This window comes from Vidua chalybeata, chromosome 2, assembly GCF_026979565.1.
Source record: "Vidua chalybeata isolate OUT-0048 chromosome 2, bVidCha1 merged haplotype, whole genome shotgun sequence".
NCBI classification, from domain to species: Eukaryota; Metazoa; Chordata; class Aves; order Passeriformes; family Viduidae; genus Vidua; species Vidua chalybeata.
In genome coordinates, this window is record NC_071531.1 from 39,060,173 (window position 1) to 39,077,307 (window position 17,135).

The 17,135-nt window shown below is 40.5% G+C and overlaps 1 protein-coding gene across 1 annotated transcript in view; it reads right to left on the reverse strand.

Annotated features, from left to right (window-relative positions):
- Window positions 1–17,135, reverse strand: part of CLYBL (citramalyl-CoA lyase) — a 132,743-nt gene that overhangs the window by 62,368 nt on the left and 53,240 nt on the right. The window contains exon 3 of the mRNA XM_053934729.1: window positions 14,973–15,162. Coding sequence (XP_053790704.1) covers window positions 14,973–15,162 — 190 coding nt within the window. The remainder of the gene's footprint in view (window positions 1–14,972; window positions 15,163–17,135) is intronic.

The following is a 17,135-nucleotide window of genomic DNA, read 5'->3' on the forward strand; positions in this document are numbered from 1 at the left end:
TCTATGCTTCCTTCTTCTGTTTGAGTTAAATCAAGAGTTCCCTTTTCAGCAAGCTGGCCATCTGCCATGCCTGCCTGTTCGTCCACCCTTCAAATGATTTTTTTTGCATTTTGTGCAGATTGTCACTGAACTCTGACTAGCCCTTATGAGCTCCTTTGCCTTCAGGGGAAGCTGAATGTGGAATCAGTTCTGTCTACCAGCTGAAGTCTTGTGTCCTTGCCTTCCTCACTGCCTTCAGGATCATAAACTCCAACATCTGACAGCTCCTGCAGCCAAAACTGCTATTGACTGACAGTTCGTTTTCATTCAGGATTCCAGCAAAGCATCTCCCCTAGTTAGTTGCTCATCACTTGCACCAAAAATTTGTCTTTCTTGCATTCCAGAAATCTGGGTTTCTTGTGACCCATCATGTGCTCCTATCAGTAGATTCTAGCATGGTTAAAGTTCTCCATGAGAATCAGAAAGAACTTGAGATATTACCTTCAATTGTTTAAAGAAATATTGTCCACAGCTTCTCCTTGATCAGTCACCATCAAGATATTCCTGTATTGTGGCTTCCCCTCTGACCCTGATCCATCAGCTTTCAGTAAGCATTTTACCCATGCCACCATGGACACGACCATTATTTCCTATTTCCCAGCCTAGCCATTTTTAAATAAAAAGGCCATGGCTTATATGCTTTGCATGTGACTCTTGTCAGTGTCTGCTAGGCAAATTTTGATTGCTCAAGGGCCTCAGACAGAAGATATATTTCTGATAATCTTGGCATGAAAGAGACAACAAGCCACCAGAAGAGGACAGAAACATTGCTGAGTAGGCACAAAAGCAGACTTTCAAGCACTTAAGAGCACATTCAGGGATCACCAATGTGTCTAGGAATAGCACTCTTGAATGCAGCTGTCTAAAGTTAACTCAAGGCAATTATGACATGTTCCAGTGCTAAGGATGCTTCAAAATACCTGAAATTGTGAAGCTGTATAATGAAGTAAGAACAAAATCTATTGTTCATGATATGTATTGATTCTACTTGGGTAAAGAAGAAGACAGGACAAAGCAAGCTGACATCATGATTTCATGATAATTACTAAGCACTGGTGAAGCTGCTCCTGAAATACAATCTCCAGCTTTGGCCACTTACTTCAAGAGAGGTGTTGAGAGACTGTGGAGGGCAGTCAAGATGTGAGAAAGCTTTTGACACTGCTGCATAAAGCAACTTCAAAGGAAATGTGCTAATGCGACAAATGATCCCAAATGGAAGTTCTAGTTTCCCCTGCCAGATATAGCAGGAAAACAAGAAAAAAAGACAGAATTCCATAAATGCTCTGCTTCACTCAAGGAATTGGGCTTGATAGCCATAGCAGATTTACTACACATTCTAGGTTTACTAAGCACTTATGGAGTTCAGAGTGTAAGAAAGCCACCTGTCTGGCTGACAAGGTGGGAACTTCCTGTGTTTAGCTTGCCCATTTAAAAGGTAGCACAAGCTCTCTTCTCTTGAAGGGTGACAGTAAAAAAGGGTCTATGGGCAGCCCAATGTGAAACCCCAGGCAAGACTTCATGGAGCTGAGAGGCTTCTGTTTTGTTCCACTGTTCCTCAGAAGCACCTCATTTGCTTCCCTAGCATTTCCTCACACCCTGTCTTCCACTTACCAACTCTTGGGCCACACTGGAAAAGAGCTTCCTTACCTCCAGCTACAGTGGACACAACCAGCTCATAGATGTCACCTCTGCCATTATCTGGACTTCCCGCCACTACCCATTAAATATGCACAACATACATTATTATTATTATTATTATTATTATTATTATTATTATTATTATTATTATTATTATATTTTTTGTCCTTAGTCTGCCTTCCAAGACTATATGGCTTTGACAGGTGAGATCTGTGGTTCTGTTCACCACTAGCAGCACAATTAAATCCCAGAAATTCCATGGCAAAAAAAAAAAAAAAAAAAAAAAGGGGGGGGGGGGTGGGGGAGGGGGGGAGGGAGGATGTAGAAAGAGGTGATGTCTGATGACCAGGAATGGGAATTGCTGTCAGAGGCTAGAAGCCAGTTGCTCTTTCTGCTAGTTTCTGTCAATTCACATCAAGCACTACTCAGAGGTTGCTCAGTGCATGAATTACCTCTAGCTACAAAGTAAAGCATATGTGTGCAGGGCTGCTTGTAACAGCCTCAAGCACTGAAAAACATATCCCACCTTCACATTTCTGGGCATTTCTTTTTCTCCTCAGCGCTACCACTGTACCTCATGGATGATAAGCAAATTTGACAACATGAAGCCAGATTCTGAGGTCAGGTGCCTTGGCTGGCAATGCTCAGGTGATGTTGCTGTTGTTTTCCACATGTTGGCCCCTAAGGAGCTTCTACAAAGCATCTACTCCAGAAAAACACAAACTCAGATACAAGAGTGCTGGGTGGCAGAGCCAAGCATCCTTCATCCCTCCTTCCCCATTCAGTGACCTCTTTCACAGTCAGGCAGCAGCCATAGGATCACGTCATGGCAGGCATAGGATCATCTGGAGGAAGGGTCTTCTTCTCAGTAAGCAAATTACTCCCTTGCATGTCCACCTCTCTCTTCCAGAGATTGAAGGCAGATGATGAGTATTCAGTCAGGTGATGTGGCTGCAACTCCTTGATCACATAACAGTGTCATTCCACATAATCTTTCTTTATTTCTCATTTGACAGCTGCTTCCATATGAAAAATGAAGAGTTAAGCCCATTGACACAAGCTGAGGAGATAGACGAACATTTTAAAAACAACCTGTCTTAAGGGTGAAGTTTGTATACCTTCCAACTCTGACAGCAAACCTGGAAACAAAATGCCATAGCATTGCTCATTACTTAAGCGAGAAGGAAAGACAGATCCTTTATCAAGGACCATGTGCTCCTGGGAGACATCAAATTCATGTCCTTCCTGAGGTGAGAAATCACAGGCACATTGTACTCCCATTTGTCTGGATGTTCTCAGCGCCGTGGCTCAGGGCTGTGGCAATGGCTAAAAGATCCCTGTGTGCTTTAAAGCACCAGGCTTATGATCTGTTGCATATGGAATAAAAGTACACATTTGGAGGACGGATTTTTGAAAAAGAGCCACAACAGAGGGTGAGCAACTATTTCCCATTCCTAGTAGGGTTCATTATCATTGGTGCAAAATGGACACAACAGGGTATAAATCTTGGTCCTGTTGATGCCAAATGATATGTGTTTTTCCACTGAAATAATGATTCCAAGGTTCTTCCTCATGGTGTTGCCTTCAGAGGAGGATAGATAGTTTGGCCACTTAGCTTTTTCACACTCTCATTTGTAATTATTGAAATTCTCTATTTGATAAGAAATAAGAAATTTATGAGACAAGATGGAAGCCAAAAGAAGTTACCATAAAATCTGTACTAGGTCAACAACACTGAATATGATGTTGCAAAATCTAGAAGAAATTGTTTGCCATGTTTTTGTGACGTAAGTTTATTAAGTGGATTCTTCTTAGCCCTCCACACAGAAGATTACTAATTTAATTATTTCAATGCTGCAACTGTGATTAAGTAAAGCCTCAGATTCTAATCACAGAACCTTTGAAATAACGTACAGGAGATGCATAATTCACAATTTTAAGTAATAAAAGTTTTGTTCTGCAACTATGATGTGGAAAAAGATTTTTTAATTTTAATATGACACGGTACATACCTTTATAGTTATTCAGTCTATGTACTGCAGGACCAGCAAATTCATTGTCCCACTCATCCCCTGTTCCACTGCCTACAGAACTGTCCCAGAACTTTCTTCAAAGTGTGTAAGGAGAACTTAATCAGGGTCTCTGTGGAATGGCTTGATGGGCCTTTCAGTAAAGGGATGAGTGTTCCTTCTGCACTGCTGTCAGTCTTCCTACAGCTGGAATGCAGAAACAGCCTCACAGGACAGGAGAAAGCCTCTGTGGCTGTCCCATGCTCATTTGGATAACTGAGAATTAGCCACAAGGCACATACAAATCAGTGTGTGGGTGATATATGAATTATCCATTATGGTATCTCTTCCTACACAGTGTATTTCCTTTGTATTTGAGGCAGAACATGACCACTCCCAGATTTCACCTCATGCATATTTCACTCCATTTTTCCCTCCTGCACTATTTGTGCCATTTATCTTGTCCTATATTCACTTTCTTTTTTTCCCTACTTTTGGGAAAAGCATCTAATATCCCTGTAGCATTAGCTTTTCTTTGTTAATGTCAAAAAATGTTAATCCGTGAAGACTTGCTTCCTAGATAATGTTAATTCAGCTGCCAGTTTTATAATAGGATTATGCTTTCCAGGAATTAAAAATCCCACTTGTTAGCTACAAAACAGACTTCTACTAACAGCTATAAAATCTAATTTAATCCCTATTGGCATTAACTAAATAGCTGAGGTATAATTTCTGTCTAGCTGCACTTAACACCCTGCTATTGCCATAAATATATAAAATTCCCTTTGAAGTTATAAAAGAAACTGTTTGGTAGGATAAACAGGGTCTCGTGAGTCCAATCATATGTTATCTCCAAGGCATAACAAATGTTGTTTACATATTGTAAAGATTTTGTGGACAGCGTATTTAAATAGATTCATCCATGTTTACATGTATTAATTTGCCCTTTTTCTCAAGAAAATGCATACTAAATTATGATCTATAGATATTTTATTTAAAAATAATTGGTTAATGAGTGGAAGAGTTGGTCTGTGTGGAATCAAAGCTTAAAATGTAACCAAATAACCTGACTAAGCTGGAAGAAAATACCAATTTGTTCCACATATCCCCTTTTAATGCACAATTGTATTGTGAAACCTTAGAAGATAAAGTTATCTTAAGTCTGGCATAGGAGCAGATATTTTGAAGCAATCTAGCAAGAGGCTGTAACAAGTAAGGAGGAAAGAATGAGCAAATCATGGTTTATAATCATCCTAAAATGAACAGCCAGGATCTTTATAACCATTTGCTCCCAAATGAGGAACAACACAAGGATTTATGGTCTTCTGGAGCTCAGTGATCAAAATAAAGAAAAGTATTTATTATTATTTTCTCCCAGTCTTGAAATAACTGGTAAGTACATTGTTCTGGAGAGGGTAGTCCTACTGCACTGCAGTGAAAGAAGGATAGCAAAAGAGCCATTACAGTGATCCACAGTAGGCAGCACTATGTTATGCAGGAGTTAAACCAGCAATCTCAGAGCAACCAAGCTGCCTTAAAGATAGAAATTGTTAGTCAGACTCAGAAAACACTAGAATTTCATTTTTGCTTTCAAAAAGATGCAAAGTGCTGCTCAGACTCCACAGTCAGCTTATCACTTTCCTTATTGATAGAAAAAAAGGCAGTTCATTTTGTGATATTACAGCCAAAAAGAAAGATGAGCGACTTCAGCAAAGCAGCTGATATTAACATCCAAATCTGTAGCAGGCTGGATTTGCAGACGTGTACTTGTTTTTGGAGAGTTATACATTATGCTTTGGACAGCACATTTAGATGTGCTAACAACTGGACATGCTCCATACAGTTATAAAAATCACTATCAAAACAGCAACTTTTCAAATGCAGCTGGATGTTTTGCCTTATCCACAATTAAAAAAAAAAAAAAAAAAAACCTGGCAAGTTTTTCACTTATTTGTAAAAGAATTTCTTGCTTGGACCCCAAATTCTGGGCATGGCAATGTGCAACCTAGAGATGCATTAAGAGCTTTCATGCCCTTGGAGCCTGTTGCATACTGTGGAGCCAGCAGAGCTGTGCAGGTTTAGATGGGAATAAAAAAATGCATATAGTTCCTAGTGCTCCATCCTCATTTGTTATGGCTTTTATGACAGGGACTAGAAAAATTTCAATACTTGCATATTGTGTTCTCTTCTGTATGTGAGTGCACATTAGATTTGTGGCTCTGGATGCCCTCCACTGTCAGTGAACCAAAGATTTTGGGTATCAGCTTGTTCCTTGAAAGTTTATTCTTTTGGTGTATAAAGGACAGCTTTACAATCTTTCACAATTTGGAGAAGAAAGTAATTCACAGAATATGTAAAAACTAGGGCTTTAGGAAATTGTGATCCATGTGTTTTGTCTTCTGCTGAACAGAGATAAATTGCTCCACTCTAAGTTAAAGGGGTGTCATGGCATGGGTTTGATTAATGGTGGAAATAAAAGGCTGGTTTTAGACAGTTCTATGCTTATGTCGCAACTAGTACAGTTCACATGCCTTCAATTCAATATATGCTGGTGTATAGGAGGAAGAAACTCAAACTCCCTAAGGACTTAATTCTGAGTTACTAATTTAGACACAAATGTCCTTAATTCATGAAATGTGAAATGTTATCTGAATAAGGACAGCTTGTGGACTCCTGTTCATACAGTGGAAGGAAATGAGGCTTTTGCACAGGTACTGATGGTTTAGTTCCCACCACTGAGTGCTAGGATCCTTTTATCTGGTCTCCAGAACAATAGTAGATGAACCCAAAGATACAGATGTTAAACATCATGTTTTTTTGGGGATCTTGGCAGCTGACACCTGCCAAAATTCCCAAGCCTAGCCATGACAACACACACCCTCACCTTCCATGTGAGGGTGCAACTTCCATCTGCAACTTCCACGTATATGGTTATGCTGTTTCTCCACCTGACATCAAAAATTCTTTTCTCTTACCCAGCATCTCACCACATTTCCTTGTTTTGCTACGCTATTAAACCCCAGGTGAACAGGTATTGTTTAAACAGTTTGGTAAAATAAACCACAGATTTCTCCATAATCTTCAGAGTATTTCTGAGGTTCTTCCCACTCTTCAGTGGGACAGGTCCAGCTTTGATGGCACCAATGCATTGGGAAAAGTACCATGCATTTCCACCTTTCCTTCCCTACTTATCTTGCCCAAATCAGACCACAGGACCACTGTACCACTACCTGTGACCATAGAGATACCTTGTAGACAAGTTTACCAAAGAGGGCAAGGGCTGCATTCTCTGTGTGTCTTACCACTTTCTGGTCCGTGTCCCTGTTTATGGGGGTCTCTGGGTTTCCTCACGCTTCACTCGCCACTCTGTTTTCAAAGTGTGGGCCTTGCAATGAGGAAGAATAAAGAGAGTGGACTATTGGCTATGAGCACAATGGAATCTGAAGTTCAAGACTAGGTTTCAAGATTAATTGCAATAGAAACTTGGATACACAAACACACTCCAATACCTGCTCATTGCCAACAAAAAAAAAAAAAGCAAAGGAGATCTGGAGCAAACGGTGTTAAGTGCAGAGAACCCTGTGACTGAGACTGGGGTAGTACCTTTATCATTTCCTCACCCCACTGGAGCCAACACAACACAACACAACACAACACAACACAACACAGCATATGGCTTTGCATACAAAAAAAGTGCCCAAATTTCATCCAACAGATTGTTTCTCAGCTACCTGTGTAAACTGAATTTCTTAGTATTAGCTTGGTTTTCTGTAGCACACCTGAAACTCAACAGCTCCCTTCAAACTAAATGATAGGTGCTCAATGGCTGTGTAGTTGGGTCCTTCCTGCTATGAGAACAGAAGAAATATTGAAACTTGGTCCAGAAATGTGTACGAACCTATTTTAGTCCTGCAGTTAGCCTTTAGCACCCAGGTGTGCTGATGTGCCTGCAGACAGTCAACTACACCCAAAAGCGAAGGACTGTGACTTACAAGTCCATACAAATATTAAATGTATGTTTCAAAATATTTTCCCAGGTCTATTAATATATTCCTGTCTGAAATCCCTGTTACTACTGAGCCAAGACATTTTCCCTAAGTTTCTAGACACCATTCTGTCAGCAGTAATAGTTATATCAGTACATGTCCAAGTCAAACTTAATTGGATACATCTGAATCAGTGGAAAAGAAATAACTGGCAATTCAAAGGCTCTGCTAGAAGAGAAACAGGCATTACTGAGCTCATTAAGAAGAAAATTGCTGAATATTGCGATCTCCTTATGATTCCTCAAATCTTTATGTAAGGAAGATGATTGGCTTGTAGAGTAAAACAATAGGAACAAAAACTTTTATTGTCACAGTCAGTACTCAGGAGTGGCAGTTCTTCCAGGACCATGGTGGGATTAATGAGGAAATGAAAACACTTTACAACTTTCATAAAAATGTATATTCATCAGAACTCTTCAAGGATCAAAAAGGCCTTGCAGAGTTTCACCGTGCAGTTCAGCTCCCCTACAATAAACCAGAGAGACTTTTGGACTCCCCAATTCCTACAGAAGAAATTTCCCATGCTACCCAGACTTTTAATAATGGCAAGCCAGTGGGGAAAGAAGCATTCCCATTTTAATTTTGTGCATCTTTTGAAAAGAAGTCACCCTACTATGCGCCTGTGTACATTTAATCATTCTCTACACACTTTATCAGCAAGCCTTCTCCCTGTAGGAGGAATACAATTAGGTACAGTACTAATTTATTATAAATAAAGCAAAGACCTGGTAAAATAACCTAGTTATCAATGTTTCATGCAATTGTGCCTATGAAGTACTAGCTAACAGTCTCACTATGAGCCTAGAGAAATACCTGCAGCATTGATAAATCCTAACCAACATGGCTTTATTAAAAAAAAAAAAAAGAGAGATTATCATCATATAATACAGGAAAACTGTTGGGTTTAATTGAAGTAACTAGAGATTTATGGAAACCAACTGGAGCTTTCTTCCACTAATACTATAAAATCCTTCAATAACATCAATAAGGAAATGCATCTCAACAAAGAAAGCCTCACATTTTTTTTTGTATACCACGCTGACCCATTTCATGTATTTATCCCCACCCCCAAATTTAGTTGAAGTGCTGTTTTATATGCAAGAGCCTCTTGTCATCAGTGATAAGGACTAAAAAGGTCAGAAGGTCTCAGATTAAGGGGAAAATGGAAGGCAAGGATGCCCTCTCTCCAGCGTGCTGTTTGTTCTGACCCCAGGATCAGATCACTAAAGAGATGGAGGAGGCATTCTCACAGGGAGAAATCTCCATAAAACCAGCATGTTTGTGGATGATCTGCTCTTAACTGTAATGAACTAAGTGTCATCTCTTACATATGTGTTATTCATAATGGAACACTTTGAAAGGTGGCCAGGCTTTAATCCTATTTTTTAAAACAGACAATTCAAAAGAATTAACTGATTTTACCTTCTTCCATGACACAGCACAATGAGTTTTTAAGTGGCTCCATGATGTTAGGTAGGAACACATTCATGCTATGATTCCAAGAGGACATGCTTCAGATTAGTAAAATAGGTTCTTCCCTATATCTCCTCTTAACACAACCAAACTTCCCCTCACTGCTGAGGAAACTGGGGAGAATAGAAGAGGCTCAAGAACCACCACTTCCCCTCTCAAGGAAGGGACATGGGGAAAGGACAGAGCTCTTCCCCAGCTTCTCTTGCTTAAGTGCTGGAGGAGAGAGCAACGTTTTTCTAAAAGAGACAAAGCACCATAATGACGATTCACATTAAATAAAGCTTAGGAGATTAAACTCTAATCTAGTCTGGCATAATTTTACAGTAAAGCCCTGAATATCAATAATTTTTAATTGGATGAATGAGCTCCATATAGTTCCCGAGGATCAACAATAAAATTTCCTGTTTTCAAGTATTTTATGTCAAAGGAGTGCACAGACGTTTCTCAGCCATATGTACACTCCAAGGGATTGCTTTTACACCTCTGATACAAAAAAAAACATGAGCAGAGGGAACATGGGGCTTTGTTTTGATTCTTAATTATGACACCGGCATTCCCCATGGAAAGAAGAGGCCAAATCCTATCACTTTCAAAATTTGCCTGAGAGAATTTTCAAAGGTCATCTTTGGAAGGAGGGACTGTGCCCTGCCTGGCCTGATGGCACACTGAAGGGAGCTACAGAGCACATCATATTATCCCAGTTTTTCAAAACCACCCTGCAGACCACAAACAAGATAAAGCGGCAAATAACATTGCTTTGGAGGCATTAAAATTCTCCAAAACTCTTGCCAAGGACTCAGAAAGATATATAAAGGCTATAGTAGCAACCCCAATTGTTCTCTTGCTAGGCTGACGTGGCAGCTAACACCTCCTGGATGCTCTGAAGAACGGCACCACCAAGACAGGATCTTGCTGGAAAAAATGCAGTTCTAGAAAACTCTTGTAAGGGTGGTAACTTTACATAACCCATGGGAACTGACTACAAAGTCTCAGCTCACTGTGTCCTTGGAAAATGAATGCACTGACAAGGAAATCTTCTTTACTCCAACAGGAAGAGAGAACTTTTCCACCTGATAATAGATCCACCTGATCTACAAGCGCAGTGAGTGATACAGCTCTACAGAGGAAAGCTATAGCAGGGACTGCTGGCTTGGCTGAGAGCCCTTGAGACAGCTCAGCTCCTACACAGAGAGCTTTCATAAGATGCAATTCAGCTTGCTGGCTGATATGAATCATACAAGCATGTCAATACAGCCATTTTTAAAACCTTTTTATTTTTTACAATCAAAATGAAAGCACATTCAGACCTTTTCCTGTGAAGAGCTGAAATAGATACAGGCTATTTTTGAGTTTTAAGAGCATGATGCATTTGTGATATATCAACACTGCAGTCTGCATTATTTCTAATTTTATACTTTTAGAATTTTTATTTGAACTGTTCACTTTAAAATATCACCAAGCCCGTAATTCTGAGTAATTTCTTTAAAATGTACATGTACATCAGTGGCAAAGAAATCCTATCTTTGTCTGTGAAAAGTACCTCAGGGAAGGTAACTTCCCTTTACTAATATTCAATTGTTCCCACAACCAAAACTTAAATTTCTGTTGTAGAAATACCCAATGTCTTACAGAGTCAGAAACCTTGAGAGGCAGCTGACAGTCTACATCATATGGCACTATGCATCTGAACCTGTAAAAACAGCATGTGGATCCCCAACCAGGATTTGAGAACAGCATGACTTGTAGGGTATGTTCAGCAAGACTAAAGCTACCTTTGTAAAATAAATTTTTAGCAACACCAGCATATCTTCCTATCACCTTTCCTATTCTGAATTTTTGAAACCCTCCTACCACTCTGCCTGGTCCCAAAGGTGTTGCAAAAGCCCCTGTGCTACTCATACCAGGATCAGGTCTAACCCTACTTTCATGGTTAGTACTCAGCATACTATAACAGCTTTGCTTATTAATCATTTCTTCCCACTGGCTTGCCTCGGAAAATTCACTGAAATATTTTCTCCTTGTGAATGCTGTGAGGTCGTTTCTGTTTTTCTGATTTAGTCAAAATATCAGCTAGAAAATAAGATCCAAAAGAAGACAAAAGAGATGACACCTGAAGTTGTGGTCAATGCTGTAGTTCTTGAAGGTAAGAAATGTAGGCACCAAAATGGTAAAGGAGATTAGGGTATGGGTATGGGTTCCCCTCTTCTGGTGCTCTCTGTCAGCCATTAGAAAAGATAATTGTGAGGGTAAGGCACAGGGAAGGAAATCTTTCAAAACTTAATTGAGAGAAAATACTTCATAGAAAATAGTTAAATATTTTTATTTTATGGCTGCAGCTTCAAAAGCTGCTACTGCAACCAAATGCAGTTTTGCAAATATTATCAGTTTCAGTGATAGGAAGCTCATCTTCCTCGTTTCCTTCTGAATGAGCAAGCAAATAGAGCGACTGACATGCCAGATTATCGATCTGTCAAATTTTAGCTTAATCCTAATATAAACCACACAGTATCTTGTTAAAATGACCCATTAGATGTGGTTCAAGCTTGCTGCTTGGACTTCATGCAAATGAAGAGCTGTAGACAGACAAGGCCCAAGGCACTATGAACCTTCAGTCAGGTCCTGGTTTTCCCCAAATTCAACATTTCTGCAGCAGTTTGAAGGAAGTTCATAAGTAGCATTTTAAGTAATACAAGATACAGCAATAAATACTCAAATTCATCAGTATTATTTAAGAATAATGAATAAGGGACAGACTCAGTGTTGCTGTGTTTCCTAGTGGGTTTTTTCCCCTCAGTTTGAAATTACCCATTTGCAATGGGCCACTGAACACTGTACTTCAATGCATGTTCTTGACATATCTTTCACACAAAGTCTCCAAACACCTCATAAACATTAATAAATTAAGCTGCAAGAGCAATAATAATTTTAGCTTCACATTCATAGAACCTATGTCTCAAACTCTTCCTGAGTATCTGTGGCAGATCTAAAAATGAAATTCAAACTTCCAATCATTTTGAATTAGGCTTCTTGACTAAATCATGCAATCACACAGTCTAATTCAGGTTGGAAGAGATCTCAGGAGACCACCTCAAAGCAGCACTAACTACTGCTCTACACCAGGCAGATCACAGCTTCATCCAGCCAAGGCTTGAATACCCTCAGGGAGGGAGGATAGACCACCAATGGACAATCTCTTCCAGTCTCTGACCACCTGCGTGGGCAAGACATTTTTCCCTTGTCTGCAGGCAGCATCTCCTGTCATGCAAGTTGTGCCCAGTTTTTTTCCCCGCAACATTTCTGAGCTTCTCTGAGAAGAGTCCGGCTTTGCACCCATTCAGCTCCCCTCAGGAAGCAAAGTGTCCATCAAGACCCAACTCAGCCATCTCATCTCCAGGATGAAGAAACTCAGGCCCTCAGCCTCCCCTCCTGTGCCATGATCAGCCTGATGGCCCTTCGTGGGCTCCTTCCCATCGGTCAGCCTCTTTCTTGTCCTGGGATCCACAGCTTGGCACAGGGACTCCACAAAGAGACTGTCAAAATCAAGTGGAGGGGAAAGACCCCTTCCCTGGACCTGCTGGGTGCAGCTGTGCCAGCACGGCCCTGGGGGTGGTTGGCCACCTTTGCCGCAAGGATACACCACTGACCCTGTGCAGCTTGTTGTACAACAGCACCCAGGGCCTTTTGGGCAGAGGTGCCTTTCTCCAGGCTTCAGGAACATCCCCCAGCCTTGACCTTTCAGCGATGACAGACAGCAGCTTCATGGTGACACATGACAGCTCCCTCAGAGGCCTCCAGTGTGTCCTGTCTGGTCCCACAGACCCGCTCATTTAAATAGACCCTAACTCCATCCTCCCCTACTGTGGCTGCTCCCTCCCTCCCCAGAGTTTTGCTTCTAAGCCTGAGACTGGGCAGACTCTGACAGTGAAGCCTGCAGTTTTGTGGGGCAGTGCGTCCATTTGACTGGTTTTCCTTCTCATTTTTACTGCTGATACACTTGTAATAGCCATTTTTGCTGTTCAGTTCATCCCTCACCAGTTTTGATTCCAGACAAGCTCTGAACTGCTCCTATGAGCCTGGACCACACTCTTCTGTTGCTTCTTGGTAGCTTGTCCCCACTTCTACCTCCTGTCTGCTTTCCTTTTGCATTTAAGCTGAGGCAGTGGCTCATCTGTCATCTCAAGTTTCCGTTACCAATTTTTCCCCTAATTTCCTTGAAATCTTATACCCAGTGGCACAACTTTACTTTAACAGAGCCAGAATTTTACCGCCCTTGAGAAATTGCTACTGTCAACTTTGTCATCTTGATAATTTTGAAAATTTTGTTTTTCTGTCATTGTTTATTACAAATAAATGCTTATGCTATAAAATATTTGATATAATTAAGCTGCACCTAAAAATACTTCAGTTTGATACACAACTACATCTTGTATCATGCAGCAGCAGCCTCTGAAATGCGATGAAACAATTCACTGTGACAGGAGATATAATCTTAGTCTTTCAACACAGAATTTTAGCAACTGAAAAATGCTTTCCAATCATCTTCAGCAGCACACAGGAACATCCAGCAGTGCTACTTTCACTTTTCAGAATTAAAATAGGTACATGCGAACTCTGTAAAATTTTTCCTTTCCAACATACCTGTAAAGAGCTGAAGGTTAAAGAAAGCACTATCCAAGAGAATCCTTCTGGAAAGCATTAACTCACAAGAAAAAGAAAAGAATAAAATTTCATCCACATTTTTAAAAGGACATGGGAAATTTTTCAAGCCTGTTTTCCTAACTTTCTGGGCAAGATATTTATACTCAAACCCTAAACAATGCTTGCTGTAGTCTGAAGCATGGAGACACAGTTAGGAAAACCAAGAAATATGAAAATAATGTGACAGCAAACTTACATTCCTGTTGAGAAATAGCTTTCACTAGGAAACATTTGCACCAATTTCTTGTATACATTGCTTAAGATGGCTGACTTGGCAGTTATGTTTAAGGTTGGAGTCAGCGATCTTAAAGGTCTTTTCCAATGATTCCATGGTTCTAAGACATGGAACATAATAAAATGGTTATTTCCAAATATTAAAAAATTGTTTACAAGTGAAACTGAATGCATGCCAGATCATTCTCTCTTTTTCCACAGTTTAATGTTAACAAAAAGTTGGCACAGGTACTTGACACATCTACATCCATCTCCCTCTCTGCTCTCCATCCCTGTTCCAAATACTGCTATGCTCAGGATTTAACTTCTCCTTCCTTGAGAAGCATCCTTGAGAAGCATTGAGAATCCCTAACAGCATTTCCCCCCAAAATTTCAGGAAGTATGAAGTATATCTTTCCAAACACCCCAAGGCTCAAACCCAGACTCACGCTGTTTTGCTCACAGAAGATGCTTTTATTTCAATAATAAACTGCCCACCTGGTGATTCTGAACTAACACTTCCTTTCCCACTTCTCTTCTTACAGACTGTTTCTTCCTCTTCCCTAAGAAATGTGTTGCAATAATAACAGTATCTCCCACTCTTCTGTGATGACAGCTTATGCCCACTCCTGTATTCCTGCAAAACTCCCTCCCTGCTTACTCACATGGGATCTCTTTGAGTTCTGGGTAACCAGATTTTCCCAACGCCTTCACAAAGCCTATCACTGTGATATTACTCTGTATATTTTAAGCGTTATCGTTGTCTTTCTGGTTGTCACTTCCCCAAGGCAAAGGCAATGTTTGTCCACAAGTTCTCTTTAGTGCTGATTATATCACACAGATAATTTTTAATTACCTTTCTGTTCAGAGCCACACCATCTTCACAGTCCAACACTGCACAATCTACATTTAGTGATGGGATTTTTCTTATCTTCTTTTCATCATCCGCAGGTACATAGAGCACAGCCCGTCTGGGAACATACTTGTGTGATGATGTAAAGCGATAACCAAGCTTAGGAACACCAGCTGGCAGAGGACAATCCACCCTGTAAAGGATATTGTTGAAATTAGACTATTGGCAGCAATGCTGTAAATAATACTTGACTGTATTTTAAAAGCAAAACATTCCTACCTAGATAGTGGCTGGTTTTGAGCTACTTATATATTTTTCCCTTTGGAAGAGCCAAGTTAGAGAGATTAGCTGACAGTATTATAGTTAATTACAATATAAAACTCCAAAACTACTATGTTCAATAGAAGTTGCAAACTTAATCATAACTGAAGACCTGCCAGGGCTGAGGTTTATCCATGCAGCTTTAATTACACTGCCTATTCTGGGTGCTACAGCAAGTATGAAATACAGAAGGGTGGGGGTTGTTTTTTTCCCTGTCACAGGACTCCTCTGTAGGATGCTGGGAATGGATCAGGACTGCTTTGGGGAGGAAGCTGCTATCTGCCACATTTCCTCCAGGAGCTGGATGCCATGCTGTGAATGAAGCAGGGGTGCTGGTTAAAACAAACACAGGTTTGTGAAGTTCATTTTGCAACCTTAGCATTATATCAACAAATGTATTTGCATGCAAATTTTAAATAAGCAAGATGGATGGAGGGGGAAATGAAAAAAAAGAAAATTAAAACCCCATGCAGTGTGGAGCCTTGCTACTCTCTTCAGACCTGCACATCCACAGCACAGACTTTCACTGACAAAGTTTTTTTGGCTGTGGAGTCATTTAAGTTTGTAAATGCTTTGTGCACCACACATTAGTGCAGGTGTGAGCCTTTGGTGCCACATCCCTGTGGCCCATAGGTGTGAGGTCTGGCATGGTCTCCACCATGTGCTGATATTCCTGGTGAGGGCCCAGCACACCAGCTCCAGGCAGGAGCTGGGTTAGTGCACTTGGAGGCTGTGGGATTGCCAGAGGAGGCTGCTCTTGAGTGCCGTGGGGAGCTTGCTTTGCTCCATAATTACAAGCACAGAGAAATAAATTATAGAGGGTGCCACTGTGTTTCTTGGCCCTCCAAAAAAAAGCCCCTTGCCTGCTCCTGTTCCTCCTCACTGCATGCTGTACCCCCCAGGCCTATTCTGCTACATCAAAGATGAGGACAAAATAATACATTTTACCTTCATACTAAGCACAAGGCACTTACACCACAAAATAATCCTACCATATAACAACATTATGCATTATCATGTATATTATTCAGCACTTTGAATAATGCAAAGCTTTCCTAGCACCATGCTGAACATGTCATTATCACATCATGTCAGGGACCCATGCATTTTCCTGTGCCCCTCTTAATAATGCTTACCAAGTTGCTAGACTTGGATGACACATGGCTGCACACACATGTGGGTTTTCCTCAAAGCAAACATGACTAACACTCTCAAATGCTTGGAAACGAGTTCAGTCAATCTAAATCAGAGCCAATGTGGCGTGTTACTGACAGACCACTGTAATACTCACCTTTCTAAGCTGACTCTGTTAAAGAACCCTCTCTTCCCCTAGAGTGTGCACCCTTAAAGCTGAATATAAGACTTGGGTTAAAAATATGAAAAAAGCTTCTATCACATTTTACCTCAGTAAACTAAATTGAAAAGGAAAACGATTTCATCATCTCATCTGCTGCATCTCTGCATATCCTGTGTGGATCCACTTTAAGAGCTTACAAAAACCACTGATGGGCTCTTCTTTGCACCATGCCTGGTGATGCTTAATTCAGTTTAAGAAATGGGACAACTTGGCAGTTAAATAAAAATTATTTTATTAAAAATGCCTGTGTTACCCTTGTTTAATAACAGGAACAGCTTCAAGACTCAGGTGTAGGAGGTCCTATCAACACTTGGAAACATGCAACTGAGATCCACTGAGCCCCTCCAAAGTATTCTCTTTGCCTCTCTCTCACAAATTATTTCATGTTCCCTGCTTCAAGCTGAAGTGTAGATTGTAACAGAACTTGTGGCAATTCAAGTGGCTGCTAGACAAATCCACTTAATCTCATTTTCTTTCAGTAGTACACT